At 36.0% G+C, this 19,175-nt stretch overlaps 1 protein-coding gene across 1 annotated transcript; it reads right to left on the bottom strand.

The window, feature by feature from the left end:
- Positions 1-959: 959 nt before the first annotated feature.
- LOC148948567 (uncharacterized) lies at positions 960-16,895 on the bottom strand. Its single transcript, XM_089093990.1, has 4 exons — positions 16,741-16,895; positions 9,363-9,656; positions 6,133-6,231; positions 960-1,107 (listed from the first exon to the last, which is right to left on the bottom strand). The coding sequence occupies exons 1-3, from the start codon at positions 16,820-16,822 to the stop codon at positions 6,137-6,139; spliced, it is 471 nt and encodes a 156-aa protein (XP_088950116.1). The 5' UTR covers positions 16,823-16,895; the 3' UTR covers positions 960-1,107; positions 6,133-6,136.
- Positions 16,896-19,175: the final 2,280 nt, after the last annotated feature.

Here is a 19,175-nt window from a genome sequence, read left to right as displayed (position 1 = left end):
TGTATATATCAGGTTTTTTTTGAAGGGTGTATAGCCTAAACAAGTTTGCTTCGGGTGGTTGATTTATTTATTTGTTTGATTTAAATAAAAACCCTTATAACTTACTTACTTAAAACATGCAAGGTGTACGTATCCTGTGTTTTAGCCTACGTTCTTATAAAGGCGCGTAAGCCAGTTTCCTTAAACACCCATATGTGTTTCATACCTAATCCCAAGACTGTAGAGTATTCAATACACAAAAAAATTTTTTTCTTGTAAAACACGCAAGGGACGAACAACAGAAGGAAATTTCCCAATATGAACGCTGTTACAATAAATTGTATCTGGGCGGACTATGGAGAAGGCGTGTGATCGAAAGTCGAAAATTAATGTTTGTTTCCTCACTATATCAAGGTTATGGGACACTGTTTAAGAAGCATGCCGCATAGATTATAAGCAGAACCTTTTAGAGATAAGGACACTGGGTCGAGATGGATTTTCTTATAGTGGCGTGCTTATCATCGTGTATTTATTTTTTATAACACATTAATCATGCATTTGTTTTCTCTCCTTTCTTCCCTGTTTCTCTGCCCTGGCCCTGGAGCCAGAGAAACAGGTTGAATTGCTGAATAAATGAACTCTCAAATAACTGAGTATTGGGACGTGTAGTATCATATTCTTGAAATTAAGTTGGACACTATCTCTTCGTCCGTTTACTATTCAGTCGATCGGTTCTATAATGTTGTAAGCGCCTTTCGAAGTTTTAAGAATAATATCCGTCATACAGTGATCTAGAGCACGTAGAGGCTACTTAAGAAATAAATTAGAAGAGCTAGAATCAGATCTGGAGCCGTCACATGGCTGGAGTATCCTTTTATACCAGCCTGAACTAGAGCAGACTAAAAAAAAACGTGAAAAGTTCAGTTTTTCCTAGAGACTGATTGGTATTTCTTGAGACGTAAACAGTATATTTGCTTTGGGTAGTCATGGCTTCATTTAGTCTTTATTGCGATTATAAAATTTTAATGACTTTAAAAGGAATTAAAAGGCTAAAACATCATTTGCACTGCCTGTAATACTTCTTTCATGTAGAAACAGTCTGTTCCAATATCTTGCCACTATATTTTCCTGGAAAGATAAATAGTAATTAAACATTAACGTAAAATTTGCAAATTAATTTTTCTGGGCGGGAGGTATTTGATACAGTACAGTAGCTGGGCACTTCGTCCCAAATGTATGCCAGGTAGTGTATGTGCATCCTTATGATTGGATCTATTTACGATTGTACTTTGGGATTGGAGACATAAAGACGGCCTGTGACCCCCCCCCCTCCCCCTCCATCAAACACTGTTCCTTGATTTACATTTCTGCTGTAATTAGATTTTAATATGAACATAGAACATGGCTTGTTTTGAGTGATTTTAACCCGCATCTTCTAATAAGATAGTCGTATACCACTTTTTTGCAGCAAAACAATTTTTGTTGCTTCAGAAATTTTATCCTTAAAAAAGGAACGACGAAGCTTAAATAATTTTATAAATAACATAGACATACATGTATTCAAACATATTAACAGTTGCAAATAAATAGAATAAGAAAAGATTTTCTTAGTATAAAGATTCTTTGGTATGATTCGATTGATTAGCCTGGGGATTGATCTTCTGAGTCTGGTTTATTCTGTGGTAGCTTGCAGGGACATAACCAAAAAAGGAAAATGGTGAGGTTCGCTTTACATTTGGTAGGCAGATACTAACAACCAAGAACACTGTCCCTAAGAAATACTAAACAACTAACCCTTGAGACAAAGCGCTAGCAGGCTTCAATCATAGTATGGGAAATCCCCAAATTTCTATACTTTGATTCGTGCTAGTGCTTCAATCAAGCAAGTCAAGACCTGAAACTTCTTGGAGAAAGTCTTTTTGACTGTAACCATGCATCCGCCAAATCTTAAGCGGTTCCGGATGCTTTCTTATGGAAGTTAGGCTAGGTTCAGAAGCGGCGTATACCTTAGGAAATCCGCCCCCTCTGCCTAATTAGATTAACCTACTTTCCCCACGAGTTTCAAACCAATCAGAGAAAACACACTGCTATCTTTCTGCTAAAAAGTTTGTGGTAGAGGAAGGGGCTCTCAGGGACAAAGGGCCCTCTTTTTGGCTCCGATCATACAGTTGTAAATCTGCATAGTTCCGGTTAAAACAAGCTACACTTTGACTACACTTCTGGTAATATGCTGGGGGCTTTAAGGATGTGTGTGGCTACTTTTTTCTTCCAATAATGCAGATTAAAATCCTTTACATTTTATCTACTTGAACAAGGCACTACCAGTTTAAGTTTCTGGTGTGCAGGTCCTGGTCAACTTACATTTCGGCAGTGCGTGAAGACTAAGTGAAGCTTAACGTTGCTCCTTTTCCAAATCAGAGTTTACACCGATTTTTTCTCTTTTTTTTTTACCAAAACAGGACCTAGCACGTTTTTATCCGAGTCTGGGCTTCCTGTGATTCGTTTTTCCCTGAGTCAGGGCTTAGCTGATTTTTCCAACAAGTCCCGTTCCTGAGACTTCACAGTGTGGATTTAAATTGTTTTTGTGCTGACTCCGGACCTAGCCTGTTTTTATCACGAGTCAGAACCTTGTTAGTATTTGCGCCGAGTCAGTCAAATGCTAGGACTTAGCTAGTTTTTCAGTGAAATTGAAACCCATGTATGATTTTGTTTTTAAATTGGTATAACATGCCCACTTTTGATCTAAAAATTTAGTGGTGTGAAGAAGGGATGTGCCTGGAGGACACATGGACTGAATTTGTACCTCTAATCATACACATTTAAATTACTCGTCTTATTCCCATTATAAAAAGATGATATGTGCCCAGCTTTCCTTCCAAAATATATCTAGGAAGTATGTTCCGTTAGTATAAATTGGAGTCCTTGCCCTTGGTCTAAGCAGGTCAAGTTCCTCCTAGAGTAACATTTTGACTGTTTGATCATTTGAGGAAAATGGCTAACTCAAAATTGTTATAGCTTTCAATTGTTTAGTTTCATTATTCTTGACTAGAGGAAAGCTGCCAGACCGTTATTCGCGAGAAGACAAGAATTGACTAGACTTAAAAAGCACATCCAGCCCGATAGTGGATAGTGTTTCTGTCTCGTTAATTTGCGTGCCTAAGTCAAATTTTACTAATGGCTTTAATAAAACCCAATTTCTACTTTTTATTTTCTTCATTTTATTGTCAATAATATCAAGAAATAAATAGGATTTTTAGAAACGCTTGCCAAATCATGACTGAGAGCCACTATTAACGTTGATTTGTCGATTAAAATTAATTATAACAATCGAAGGATGGTCAAATTCGTGATCGAAGCGTTTCAAACGTTACTCGTGACTAGCCGGCATAATTATCACTAGCCGGTCTTATCAGCCAGCTTTGCTTTCCATTGGTTCGTCGCAACTGACACTTTTCTGTTGCTAAGACACGGCTCGCCGCAAATTCAGCAGAGAACCACGTTCAAGCAAGTAAAGAAGAAGTCAGAATACTTGAATTTACAAAATCATTTTTCTTCTGTGGTCAATGAACATCTCTAAGAAAAAAAATTAGCTCAAATACATATTTTCTTTTTTGATATTTAGCTTCATCGAGATATATTAATAAACCCCTTATATTAACCAAAGATATGTTAATCAGCATCTTAGGTAAAGGTAGTTAAGCCAATCAAAGCTCATTGTAACGTTTCAACCGATGATGACGTGGTGCAGGCTTTATTTTGGTAAAACTTTGAGATTACAATTCGATCCAACTTTTAATTAATCTGCTGCATGTTTACCACTTACACCATTTTTACCATAATTAATTTATCAGTTAACATGTGTATTGTGTGTTACTATAATCTTTAACATTCTCGCCAATCTTTCTCTGCAATCAAACAGTTCGTGGTAACGAACTGAAAGTAAGGAGTGACACGGTTCAATAGTAACCGAAACTCTTAAAAACGGAATTTTGATATTAACAGATATACCAAAAGATTGGCTTGTTATGCTAATTCCAAATATATATGATTCATTTAGTTTAGTGTGACCTGTCATAAGCTACGAGCATGAGAAAATTTGCTTGATCTTCAAAAACGGGGAGGGGACTCTTTAAAAGTCAAGGAATCTTAATGAAAATCACACCATCAAATTCAACGTATCCGAGAACCCTTTTCTAGAAGTTTCAAGCTCCGATCTGTAAAAATGTGGAATTTTGTATTTTTTGCCAGCAGAAAGATCACGGATGCGTGTTTATTTGTTTGTTTTTTTGTTTGCTTTCCCCAAGGGTGATCACATCGAACCAATAGTCATAGAATTTCGGGATAGGACTCATTCTAATGGGGCTAAAATTTGACTTTGTGTCCGAATCCTTTCAGAATGACTCCTGAAACACAGTTAGTTAGAATAATAAAGCTTTTTTTTTAATTCTACAAAAAGCTTTAGCGTAAAGAATGAGGTCTTGAAGAGGGGGCAACTTTTTTCATATACGTAATAATATCTGTTCGTTTTTAGTTTGATATTGCTCCTTACTTTCAGTTGAAAAAAAATTGTTTTTTTTTATTTGATTAAACCTGAAGTTGAGTTTCACTTAAAATATCAGAATTATGAGTCCTGGATTGGTCATTCCTTGGAGAAATCATCAAGATATTCCTTGGAGAAATCATCCAAGAAATCTCTAAGATACTTTATCAATAGGACATGAATATTGATACGTCTGCAACTTAGTTAAAGCTTAGGGGCAAAAATACAACCACTCCTAAGCCCTCTAACTACGTTATTATCCCATATTTTTAAGTAATTTAAAATCTAAGGGGGGGGGGGAGAAGTGAAACCAATCGTGAGTCTTTTAATACCTTAAACTCATTAGGTTTTTTCTACGGTACGAGTGTTGCAAGTAGATTTTAGCTCCTTATAAACGACGCTTGTGAAACTTCTTTAAAATAAAGAAAATTGAAAAAGTTTTAGAACTTTAGCACTCATGTTCTAAAGTTCTAAAAATCGATTTGGGCTTCCTTTATGTTATTCCTGTTACTCCAGGCATCACTTAGCTTATTTGCTTTATTACTGAACAATTTTTTTAATGACTGTTAAATCTTTTTTTTAACTCTATTGATAAGCATTACACTGAAGTTTGTAGTCACAACCCAGGGGCGTCTTTTGGGGGTGGCAATTCTCCAATAATGAGGAGAGAAAAATATTATAAATCCCATGCCCTTTGACTATCCAGATATGGACCCCTCTTGCTCCCCCAATAAAAATGCTGGAGAATCGCCCCTGTCAGAACCTCTTAAATTATGTATTAAGCCAGTAGTTTTTTTTTTGTACTTCAGCTATTTCTAAGTCTTTAAATTAGCTTATATGTAGGTTCATACATATCCATATCGTCACCGTTAGTTCGTACTTGCCTTTCTGGGATAATTGCAAAAAATTGCTTGCTAAGCTGTCTTCAAAGACAGCATCAACGATAAAGTGTATGTTCTGTCGCATTTTGACATCGCCCTGCTGATCCTCTTTTGAGATCTGCTTATCAACCAATTTTTGATAATTATCTCGAAATTATGGAAAATTTTAGATGTGCCCTTTAGGCTTGACATCAATGATATACGTCCTAGGATAATCAACGTTTTTATGGCCATGGAAAGCCGTTTAATATTCTTAATATGTTTTACGCTTGAAAACCCGTTGAAAACAAGAAGCATAGAATGACAGATCGCATCAAAGAAAAAAAAAAAAGCATGAGAAAAAAGAATAAACAGAAAAACCATAAAAAAGAAAGGAATAGCAACAATATAGTTGAAGAGAATAGGGAGCTGAAACTAAAAAAAAACAAAACAGAAAAGCTTAAGTTAGCGGACTTGATATTCGTGTTTTAGAACTACAGGCTTCGTTTTTCGCCTGTTAAGAAGTTTTCAGCTATTAAATTTAGGTCAGGTAGGCTGTAGTGCCGAATTAGAAAGTTATTTTGCGGCCATGGTGGCAATCTTAGAAGGTACTTTGCAAAAATGAAGAGCAAAGGGCAGATTTTTGTCGAGCTTTCTTCTGCTTTATTTTTAACTCTTAAATGAAAGCATCAATTTTTCTTTTGAATAAGCATTGTATAAAATAAAAAGAAGAAGAAAGGAGCAATTATTTACCGAATTAACATAACGAATGACACTGTGCTGGATGAAGAAATCCCTGTGACATACATCTTCTCATACATAGAGGACTCCGTTTGATTGCTCTTCTTCTCACTAAAATCACATAAAAAGACTTACTATATAAATAATATCTTGTACTGAGGCTATCCTCTTGTACTGGGGGTATCTTGTATATCTTGTACTGGGGGTATCGTAAAAATGCTACGTCTGTCTAGCCCCGTGGCTTGGGCCATGCCCCGCCTAGGTATTTCTAAAATTCTGATACCCCCCTTGTGATTACCCTTCTGATACCCTCAACATGTAGTGGGGCATGTATTGGGAGTTTTTCTACGATAAACAATAACTTTCCCACAAAATTTATTTCGCATTTTCAAGGAAGTAGTAGAGACGCATGAATGAGCCTTTCAGGAATCAACTCTGATATTGGACCCTGAAAATCTTCGAAAGCTTCACTGACTCAGCTACTTATCTCAAAATATTAAACAAAGTTTGTCTGGAAATTGGTTGTTTATCCAATACAAAAATCCGTAGATTTAATTAGGATGTAAGATGTATGGAAATGGATTCACTATTGACGGGACTCAGGCCAGGGCACTGGTCTCCGCTGCTCTGGCATAGCTGGAGGTTAAGTCCTTTCATAGTTCAAATCGGATGTCAAAACTAGAGCAGTATAAATGCTTAAATTTAGTAGCATCAGAGCTGATGCTAGCGGTAAATAATAGACTTATCTCAACTGCAGGACCATAATGGTAAATCAGAGGTGACTCTAACCTTGTAACGCGCCTTACATGACACCATGATACAATTGGCGAACATTCTTCACCGTTACGATATAAAAGAAACGAATTTTATATGGAATATCCTAGGATAAATACCGTGTGTGGCTTAGCCGCTAGCTTTCATTAAAAAAGAAAAACAAACTAAAATATGCTATAAGTTTTTGTGCACAATACCGGCAAATAGTAAGGGTTGGTTTGCGGCTAAGACGACTCCTTAACCCCCGCAAATGTACCAAGACCTAAAAGCTTATATTACACTCTTCTAGCTACAAACACCCTTCAAGCTGTCACATCTGATTCAAACCAGCTAAAGGTATAGTTTAATCGTAAGCTTCTAATCCATGCCAAATTTAGTTGAGATCTAAAAAGGCATTCTGGTGTATGGAGAAGACAAGAATGTGACCCCCATCCTGATAAAAGTCTGATCGAATACGGAATTCCAAAGACATAACTGTGTCTTTTTGCCAAGTTTTGGCTGAATATCTTTCGTCTGTCCACCTATTAGTTAGGCTGATAACAGATATCCCAGAATATCATCCCACCTTCGTCCGACGAGGTTGGATTAGGTGCAGATTGTTAAGAGGTACGACTCTGAACCCATTTCTTATCTCCGGTCAATTTTGGTTTAAATCTGGTGACTCTGATAGATGTGCTCGTAGTTAGAGTTTAACGGCCTCACTTTTTCCTTCTCTACAGATGTCGAATGGATTTGAGACTCTAAAAAAAAGTTCAACTTGAACATAACTATTATTCTTGACTAAATTTGGTTGAGATCTGGCAGCCTAATTGATTGAAAACTTAGATGAAAATAATCTAGGTACTTCTAAACCCCTCCACCCCAACGAAGAATTGTAATGCTTAAAAAAAAAACTTGACAGTTTTTCTAAAAAAAAAAGTCTTAGAAACTAACCACCTTCCCCCTTTGAAAAAACCTCACTGAAAGCTCACCTCCGTATTCTTTTGAAACAATTTTACGGGCTCCCATGTCCAGGACTTCTAGGAGCCATAAGATAGTTTTAAAGAAGAAACAAGATAGGGCCAGGAGATTATAAAGTACAGTTCAATTCTTTTGATGCACAAAATCACTACTGTGGCCTACCCCTTCGTTCGCATTGGCACTGCTACACATAAAAACAAATAGGTAATGGAGGTAATTCCATTACCTATTATAGGCAGTGCTAGAAACAGGTAATGGAGGTGCACGAAGGGGTCATTCCCTGGGGCCCTGTTTTACCTCATGGCTGCCTTGTTCAAAAGTATATGAATGCACTGCCTTCCGAACGCAAAAAAAAGAACGAATACCAAATATTGGTGAAATTTTAGAAAAAGACAAGCGAAAAACTATATGAATTATCGATTTTCTATGTTTTACTGTTGATAATTAGCACGCTATTATGCATTATTTTTTAAAATACTTTAAGAAGCTCTTCCCTTAATATAAGATTTCTCGCTAGGAGAAAGGGTAATGTCATAATTTTAATCGTCTTCAGAAATCCTAGCATAAACTGTGCCTCTCATCCGAGGAAACGTTTCAAATTTGAAGGACTGAGAATATTCTCTTGACAAGAGCGTTGGATCGGGGATTCTAGAAACAGGACAAGCATTCCAAAAAAGTAAAATAATAAATTATGCAATGCAAAATAATTTCTTGCTATTTATTAATATAACAAAATAAAGAGCTAAATTAACTGCTCAAGACTATGAAATCTTACAAAATTGGGACTTAGGCTGGCTATAGCGATATACCACATTTGAGCCTTAATCGTACCGTGAATAATCCTCAAATTGTGATGAACCTTTGTGACGAGTCTTTGTATGGCGAATTTTTGCTTTTTAGATAGGAGACTTGTTACGTTTCGCACAGCTTTTTTCCTAGCATCTATCGTTGCCATCTTAAAACAAATTTTCCAAATGTTCGTTATAGCCATCGTAGGCCAATTAAAAAGAATGGGGTAAAAGGGAGAAAAATACTAAATCCATGTTCGTCTCTAAGAAAAAAATAAAAACAACCAATGCCATCTAATTCTGCTCATGTAATGAAAACCTTTGTAGCATTATGTTTTTTTTTTTCACTTTTACTATATATTGTGCCAAAGCTAAAGAAACTGCTTTGGCCACAAGTGCACAACAGGTTTATTTATCTGTATTTTATTTCTGCTACCCAATTTTCTGCATGATAACCTAAGTTTGCGTAGTACTGATGCACTATTAGTGGTAGCAGATGTTTTTAATTCCTTTTAAACACATCTAATAATGATTGGACTTCTTTTTGTGTCCGTTTCTCGTACTTTTTGGGCTATTGTAATGTAATTTTGAAGAAAGAAAACAAACGGTATTTCTGAATTTGGTATTTCAAGACACAAGTTATCTTGAACTAGAATAATTATTTATTGATAACTTTTGTTAGTGACACAAAAATATTTTGTTGGTAGGGATCAATTTTACCTGTTTTCCCAAGATCCTTCAATAACATATGTAGATTATATTTTTCAGCTTCACTACCACTTCCTTCACTGGAATTTTCATCATATTGGTACTTTGCTATTCGCTGCTGCCTTCTTTTCTTCCCTTGTTTCTTCCTGCCTACCAGCACGAATCCCCGTTTTTCTTCCAAAAATAAGTCAGGATTTATATAGTCACCGATATCTGTGTTGACATTAAAGTCTAATCCCTCGTCGTCATTAACCAATGTAATCTGCTGGGATTCTGACTCTGGCATTCCATCTTCCGTTATGTCATCTATGATTGAAGAAGAGTTATAATAATTTACTTCCATGAAATGTACTATAAAACAGACAATATTTTGGTTTTCAAAAGATTATGCTGTTTTTGTGAAACTTATGGTGCTTGATTAAAGCACAATCAAGTTAAGTACTTTCAAATTATGTCTACCATCATAGGCAGCGAAATAGTGCTGCCTAAGTAAAGAACGATGTTGGCACAATGTTTTTTTTTTTTTTTTTCTTTTTTTCTTTTTTTTTTTTTCTTGGTTTTAGACCAGGGCACTTCGTATCGAAAGAGTTGTCGTAGAAACTTGGAAATGGGCTCCTTCGATTGAAAATTGGAAGGACTTGTGTTCTTTTTAATAGTCGAAAGGGATTGGAAGACAACTAACACCCCTTCCACGCCCACCATTTCATCAAACACATCCAATCAAAATTTTGATACATCCATTTTGTTCAACGTAGTTGAAAGATCTAAAAATTATGTCTTTGAGGATGACACTCCCCCCAAGTCATCAGGGCAAAGGTTGTACTTTATGCCCTGGGGGTATATAAGCTTTTTATTGAAAGCATTGTCGTAGAAACTTCAAACAGGGCTCATTCAAAGGAATAGTGCCCTTTTGAATAGTCTAAAGCGATTGGAGGGCAACTAACCCCCCTCTCACGCCCACCATTTCCCAAAACACATCCACTCAAAATTTTGAGATGGACATTTTGTTCAGCATAGTTGAAAGTTCTGGAAATTAGGTCATTGAGGATGACAAACTCCCCACAGCTCTCAGGGCGAGGGTTGTAAGTTATGCCTTGGGGGCATATAAGGTTTCTATAGAAAGTGTTGTCATAAAAACTTCAAAAAGGGTTCATTCAATTGGAAATTGGAATGGCTTGTTCCCTTTTTAATAGTCGAAAGTGATTGGAAGGCAGCTTACCCCCCTCTCACGTCCACCATTTACTCAAACATATCTAATCAAAATCTTGAGATATCTATTTTGTTCAACATAATTGAAAGTTCTGGAAATTATGTCTTTGAGGATGACAAACCCCCCAAGGCCCCCAGGGAAAGGGTCGTGAGTTATACCCTTCGGGTATATAAGGTTTTTATAGAAAGTGTTGTCATAAGAACTTCAAAAAGGGCTCATTGAATTGGAAATTGAAAGGGTTAGTGCCCTTTTTAATAGTCGAAAGTGATAAGAGGGCAACTAATCCCCCTCTCACGCCCACCATTTCCCCAAACACATGCAATAAAAATTTTTATATATCCATTTTGTTCAACGCTGTTGAAAGTTTTGGAAATTGGGTCTTTGGGGATGATAACCCCGCCCCACACCTCTCAGGGTAAGAGTTGTAAATTATGCCCTGGGGGCATATAAGGTTCTTATAGAAAGTGTTGTCGTAGAAAATTCGAAAAGGGCTCATTCACTTGGAAATCGAAAGGGCTAGTGCCCTTTTTAATAGTAGAAAGTGATTGGAGGGCAACTAACCCTCTCTCTCACGTTCACCATTTCATCAAACACATCCAATCAAAATTTTGAGATCGTCATTTTTTTCAAAGTAGTTGAAAGTTAAAGAAATTAAGTGTTTAAGGATGACAACCCTCCACAGCCCTCAGGGTAAGGGTTGTAAATTATGCCCTGGGGGCATATAAGGTGCTTTATAGAAAGCAGTGTTTTAGAAACTTAAAAAAGGGCTCATTCAATTAGAAATTGAGAGAGCTGGTGCTCTTTTTAATAGTCGAAAATGATTGAAGGGCAACAAACCCCCCTTTCACGCTCATCATTTCCCCAAACACATCCAATCAAAATTTTGAGAAAAACATTTTGTTCAACGTAGTTTAAAGTGCTGGAAATTGGGTCTTTGAGGATGACAACCCCCCCCCCCTACAACCCTCACGAAAAGGGCTGTAAATTATGCCCTGGGGCCATATAAGGTTTTTTATAGAATGTGTTGTCGTAGAAACTTCAAAAAGGGCTCATTTGATTGGAAATTGAAAGGGATAGTGCCCTTTTTAATAGTCGAAAGTAATTGGAGGGCAACTAACCCCCTCTCTTGCCAACCATTTTCCCGAATACATTCAATCAAAATTTTTAGATAGCCATTTTGTTCAACGTAGCTCAAAGGTCCAGAAACTGTCTTTGAGAATGACAAACCCACCACAGCCCTCAGGGCTAAGATTGTAAGTTATACCCTGGGGGCATATACTGTTTTTATAGAAAGCGCTGTCGTAAAAGCTTCAAAAAGGGGTCATTGGATTGGAAATTGAGAGGGATATTGTCCTGTTTAATGATCAAAAGTAATCAGACCCATCATTTCCCCAAACATTTCCGATCAACATTTTGAGTTGGCCATTTTGTTCAGCATAGCTGAAAGGTCTTAAATTATGTCTTTAAGGATGACAACCCTCCCCCATAGCCGTAAGGATAGAAGTCGTAAGTTATGCCCTTAGGGCATATAATGTTTTTATAGAGAGTTTTGTCTTAGAAGCTTCAAAAAGGGCTTATTCGATTGGAAATTGAGAGAACTAGTGCCTTTTTTATTATACGACATTGACCAGAGGGCAAATGCCCCCCCATGCCCATTATTTCCCTAAACACTTACAATCAAAATTTTGAGATAGCCGTGTTGTTCCGCGTGTAAGAGAAGTCTGGAAATTATGTTTTTGAGGATAAAAATCCTCCCAGCCCTCAGGGCAAGGATTGTAAGTTATGCCCTGGGATATATAAGGTTTTTATAGAAAGCGTGATCATATAAACTTCGGAGGGGGCTCATTGGATTGGTAATCAGACGCTCTAGTGCTCTTTTTAAGAGTCAAAGTGATCGGAAGGTAGTAACTCCCTCCCCCCACACACGTCGTATTGTCCCGAAATGTATCTAATAGAAATTTTGAGATAGCCATTCTATTAAAAACAGTCGAAACATCATATAACAAGGCTTTTTGGGTTGAAACAAACCCCAGAGATTAGGGGCAAGGATCGTAAGTTATGCCCAGGGGTTATTTAAGGTTTTTATGGAAGGGATCGTTGTTTAACTTTAGAAAAGGCTCAGTCTTTCTCCCTGAAAAAGACTCTAAACCCCATGCTTTCTAAAAGCCAGTATATAATTTGTACTTTATTGAAAAAAAATCTTTCAAATGTTTTCAATTTTATAACTTTAAGAAATCAAAAATTAATTAAGATTTTAAGGAAAAAATATCAGCACATGTATATTAAACTGACAATGCACATTTTTTTTTTTAGTAAATTCGTTTGAATTTGTTTCAGTAAAGTACAAATTATATTTCTAGCTATCTTTCGAGCCCAACTAGCTTTCGAGCCCTTGCTGAGTCCCTTAACCTTCCCTCTCCTGACAACAGATGAGGTTCCTTGGCCCATGCAACGATTCTTGAATGTTTTAAGTCAATCGAAAAAAGTTTGTGGCCCTGATTTTTAGAGGGTGCCTTGTCCCTACACTATTTTGTTTTACATTAGAAATCACTTAGCTCACGGACATGAAGCATTAAGATTCCATCTGTTTCGAAAAAGAAGAGTGTGTCGGGACCTTCGTTTTGGACCTAACTGTCAGGGAAACTAATATTTGGTTTCATACTATTTTTGTGTATGTAAGAATGAGGGCCCCTTTGGCCGAAGTAATTGCTGATATAAGCTTCTAGCTAATCGCGAATAGGTTTCTGGCCCATTTTGAGGGAGGTCAATGCCCTCAATCTAAATTTTTTTGTATGTTAAAGTTTTTTTTTTTAACTAAGGAGCTTACGGAGTGTAAGTTTGGAGCTGTTCAGAAAAAGTTTGGGCCCTTTTATTGTCTTCTTCAAAGGAGTCTTTTTCCTATTTTCCTTGTTTATCGAGGTCCTCTTGATCCAAGGTCATTAAGATATAAGCTTTGATCTGATCAAAAAAGATCTTTTCATCCTCTTGAGCCTGTCTTTGGGGGCCATACCCACACATAATTTGTTTTCATTAGGCTCGTCTTGGTCTAGGGACTTACGTCTGCAATTTTAAAACAGCATGAGGAAAACAAAGGTTTTTGGCCAATTTATAGGTCCCCTTGCCCCCCTTTTAAAAAAAATGTGGTCGTTTTAACCCAGAGAACCAATCTAATCGGAAAAAAGCTGTAGACCATTTTCCGGCTTCAATTTCGGGGGGTCTTGTCCCATTTACAGAAGAATTTTTTTACCCTTTTCGGGACCAATTTTGGGGGGAACCATATTTTTAATTTCGCGTCTCAATGGCCCCACGACTTCAGGATATATAATTTTCAAGCAGGTTGAAACTATTTTCGGCCCTCTTTGGGGCCCCGTTTTGGGGGGAGGACCCATGCACAAAACCTTTTTTTTTTATATATTAGAATCCCCTTGACTCAAGGACTTGCAACTTTAAGTTGTGTGCCGTTTAGAAGAAATTTTTTCCATTTCTTGATTGTGTATCAGGGTCTTATCAAACCAGAGACTTGCAGCAATAAATTTTAAAATCGTCCGGGAAATTTTTTTGCTCCCCCTCCCCCACCAATTTTGGTTTTTAGTTCTGGCTGCTGATTGCCCAAATATTTGTGGTAAGGATATTTCCAACTGATCAAGATTTTTAAAAATTGACTGGTCCATTTCCGAACACTTTTACACCCTCCCATTAAAATATGTCTATTTTTATTAGACCTCTCGACTGTTCTGAATAAAATTTTCATCTCAAGATTTTGAGATGAAAGGGGACGATGAGACGAGAGGGGAACTGGTTTCCATCCTGTCGCTTTTAATCCTTAAACAGGGTAGTAAAACATTCAATTTCACATCGAATGAGCGTCCATGTAAGTTTCAACGACCATTGCTTCTATACGAGGTGGCTGGAAAAAAAAGAAAGAAAAAAAAAGAAGTAATAAAAGGGAGGGACAGGGATCTTTAATAATTAATTTAAGAAAAATCCTTTCAAATACATATTTTCGAAGAAAAGTAAAGAGCCATGTCAAAACCTAAGCGGAGCAGAAATAAAGTTATATAGTAATTCGATCTTAAAACAAGCAGATTTTAAAAGAATCAGTAACAACAAATAAGTGAACTAAAATTAATAATATCTCAAAACAAACTGAAATTAAAATAAACATTCGAATTAAAAATATAGGCAGCATATACTGTTAAAGATGAATAATTGGCAGGGCTGTATCGGGGGGAGGGAGTACACAGGCCACTAAACCAATATCAAGACCAAATACCATATCAAACAAAATAATAATGACAATCATTATTAGCCTAAAGAGCTAATGAAAGACTTGAAAGTAAAGTGATTGCATAATATATAATGATATTAATTCCTGGAAGTGTCGGCAATTTGTATTTTTAATGTTATAATTAAAATTTTTTCTGCCGCATAAGGATTCATTTATTCACTGATAGTTATTTCTTTCCGTTTGAATTACTATATAACTTAATTTTTGCTCGTCTTACGTTTTAATATATCTCTTTAATTTTCTTTAAAAAACCTCTTTTTGGAGAAAACCTTTTTAAAATTAATTTATAAGCATTTTTTGATTAATGTCACGAATATTTCCAATTTATTTAAGTTTTTTCGCTTTATACTTATAATGTTTGATAGTATTTTAATTTAGGATAAAATTTGAATACTTAAAATTTTTGACTAACAGTAGTTTTGAGATGTTTATCAATAGGCGGGTCGAAAGGTATTTTTATTCTTACAAATTGAGAGTATGTGCAATTTTTATTTTCTATGTGGCTGAAACTACCGAGATTCTCAGTCTTCAGAAACCCTTGAAATTACTTAATTAGGAAAATTAGTTTTGGTTTGTCGAATTTTTAGCTTAGTCTTTTTGCGTGTTAATTGAAAAAACTTAATGTTATTGCTTAAGAGCTAAAATCTTGGATTTTAAATTTTAGCGAAAATCTGTCACGCAAAGAAGGAAAATATGGCGTATAAACACAAAAAGAAAAGACATTAAATGCAAAGCAAATAGTGAAAAATACAACAAAGAGTTTATTCAGGGTTAGTACCAAGACAAAGGGAGGCTCAACTTCCATAATTGAACAATGAAAAACACTTGAAAAAACAACAAGAACTTAGTTAAATACTGGGTTAGTACCAAAAATCTGTAATGATTTAGGCCCTAAAGTCAAATATTATTGAAAAGTGTTTTTCTACGGAAAAAATTGTATCGGGAATGCTGACTTTTCTAAAAAAAAAAAAAAAAGGGAATTGTGTGTCCAAGGGCAGGAGCCAAGAAGATAGTTCACGAAGCGGAAGAAATTTGATAAAATTTTGTTACCAAAATTTATAAGAATTTTCCGTAACAGTGCCACATATAAAAAAAAATATGGTAGTACGACGGAGTTAAAGAGTTTCGAAACAAGACGGTGGTTGAGTCGTTGCTTATTTGTGACAAAGGAAACATTAAATAGACCACCTCGACTTTCTATGTGAGTTAATAAGATTTTCCGTATACACTTTATTGAGGAGCTAAGGGTAAGACCAAGGTGTGTTTTGCAATCAACTTGCTTGATTCTTCTGACCCCAAAAGGATTTTTTCTGGTGAAGCTTGCTTCCAATTGAAGAATAAAACCTTAGCCTTTTCACTGTCTAATTCAGTTCCAAGCCTCGCATACCCAGATTGTAGCGGTACAAATGTTTTGCTAATTCACCAGATAGTGCGATTCATGTGACTATTCCTCTGGCTCTTCCCAAAATTATTTCAAGCGCCTTTTTTTTAATAGAAACGAGGTTGACAAAAATTTATTTTTCTTAAATGAGAAAAAAATCACTTAATCTTAATTTTAATTTTTCAACCGCCAGAAGGATTTAATTTCTTCACAACTTGACTCGAAGTTGGGTTGAGTTTCTGAATATCAAGTTGAAAAGGTTCTAGAATTCAACCCCTAGCAAACCCAACTAAAAGATATAGCTAAAGACTGTCCCTGTCACTTTAAATTGGAGGGATCTATCAGTAATTTCTTAACTTAGTTAGCTTAAGAGACGAAAAGATGTTTGCTTCCCTAGAATAAAGAAAACGAATAGAATCGTCATATTAAAGATAAGGATTGTTGATTTTCTCAATAGTATAACTACTTATAATAATGAGTATGATAGACGAGTAAAAAAAATTACACTTGCCTGAAAAAGGCAATCCAGTCACAAGATTCAAAGAAACAGTAAGTAGAAACAAGCCAAAGTGAAAATTCCTTTCCATTGCCATTAGAAGTTACAACCGCATTTCACCTGTTGTCACTCCCCAGAAACAAGTTCAAATGCTGTACTTAGACTCTTGTCAAGTGGTTTTTAAAATAAGCCATGCTCATCCAAATACTTTTCACTGATTGGAGGGATTCCTTATCGCCTAGCTTATTGTGAAGCAAATTAGTGCACAAACGCAGATTTATAAAATGGAACATGGAAATATTCAATTTATAAGTTAGTAACTATGATTGCATGCCTTAAAAAAGCTGAATAATTGCTGAGACACAGATAGTGTGAAATTTAATATGCGAAGTAGTAATAAATTTATATTTGAAAATAGTTTTGACGATTTTGTGGTATGAGGTATGATGATTTTGTGGTATGACAGTTTAGTGGTATTGTGGTATGAGGTATGACGATTTTGTGGTATGAGGTATGACGATTTTGTGGTATGACGGTTTTGCGGTATGAGGTATGACGATTTTGTGGTATGACGGGTTTGTGTTATTGTGGTATGAGGTATGACGATTTTTTGGTATGATGGTTTTGTGGTATGAGGTATGACGATTTTGTGGAACGTAGCTTTTGTACGTATAACAACGCAATTGCTCCAAAAAACAATCGACATCTCCAATACTTTTCCGAGCAATAGGCAATTGTGCCCAAGGGTTTCTGTAACGGATTTATATCCATTTGCATATCCATATTTTAATTTTTATGTGTTTTTTTCTATTGCATATCCATTTGCATATACATATTTTAATTTGTATGTGTGTATTTAGGGTTTAATCCCCACCCCTTTACCCCCCTGAAAGATCCAGTTGTCATCCTCTTTAGTGGCTGCTGCAATTCACCGCTATTCACAATTTTATGAACCATCAAATGAATGAACTCAGTTAGATCAAGCATTAGAATTATTATCTATGGTAACTGTTTATTTTCTATTACCTAAATATACCTTTAGCTACGATTGCGTCATCTTGTAACATCGTGGTCTCTTTAACTAGGAAGCTGGAATTGTTGGTAAATTCTAAATTGGTTGGCTACCTCAGGATTTTTATTAGATAGCATTTTGACCCTGTCCGGACCGAGAGTTTTGATTTGCAACATAAAATGGACAAAATCGACATTTTCCTGTCGTACAAATCCTTTTGTTACCAAAAATAAAATAAAAAAGGTTGTTTTTTTTCAACTGAGAGTAAGGAGTAACATTAAAATTTAAAACGAACTGAATTTATTACGTATGTGAGGAGGGTTGTACACTCCTCAATACCTCACTCTTGACGCTAAAGTTTGACTTTTAGTTCCAATTATTTAAGAATGACTCCTCAAACACAAGGGCTGTTTAGTTAATGAATAATAAGCTTTTTAAAAGGTTCTAAAAACACTTTAGCGCAAAGAGCAAAGCATTGAGGAGGGGGTAAACCCTCTCATATATATAATAATTTCTGTTTGTTTTACTCGTATGTTGCTCCTTACTTTCAGTTGAAAAAAAAACTTGTTTCTTTATTCAATTTCTGATCGTCTCTTAAATGCCGGGAAATCCAGCTCTCTTCCATGGAAAATTCCCTTCCCCAACGATAAATTTCTCCATGGAAAGACCCTCCTACTTACCTCATTACAGAACACCCCCCCTCCGAAAAATATAGCTAAACTTCGAAATAGCCAATAACGTATGGAAACAATGGGCAAAGTTCATAGCTTGCAGCCCTTCCCTCGGGGGCTGTAGATGGTAAGATCATCCTCAAAGACATAGTTATTAGATCTTTCTACAATGCTGAAAAATTGACTATCTCAAAATTTGGGTCGGATGACTTTGGAAAAAAGAAGAGTGGGAGGGAGGCTAGCTGCCCTCCAATATTTTTGGTACACTTAAAAAACGCACTAGATTTTTTTTTTTATTTCCGATCAAATGAGCCCTCTCCTTGTATTCTAGGATCACTGGTTTGATACGATCACCCCTGAAAAAAAAAAATGCATCCGTGATATTGCTTCTGGCCAAAAAGGCAAAATTCCACATTTCTGTATAGGAGCTTGAAACCTCTACAATAGGGTTCTCTAATATGTTGAACCTGATGATGTGATTGTCATTAAAATCACTTGATTTTTTGGGGATGTTTCCCCCCTTTTTTAAAAATTGGGCAAATTTTCTCCGGCTCGGAGCTTTTGATGGCTACCACTAAACTCGATTAATTTTATTTGTTTTGAATACGCATCAAAATTCGATAGGGGTAGCAACTTCTTTTATGTCTGAGGTAACTTTTGTTCATTTTAGTTTTTAAATACAACAATTTAATGGAGTTTTTTTTTTAAATATAGGAGTGATATAACTATTTCCATTTAAATGTGGGCCCACATAAATGTGGGCCCAT

The sequence above is a fragment of the Artemia sp. Qi Xiang Cuo genome, chromosome 9 (genome assembly GCF_049724085.1).
Source record: "Artemia sp. Qi Xiang Cuo chromosome 9, ASM4972408v1, whole genome shotgun sequence".
NCBI lineage: Eukaryota > Metazoa > Arthropoda > Branchiopoda > Anostraca > Artemiidae > Artemia > Artemia sp. Qi Xiang Cuo.
The sequence above is the reverse complement of the archived record's forward strand: the minus strand, read 5'-3'. Positions and strand labels throughout refer to the sequence as shown.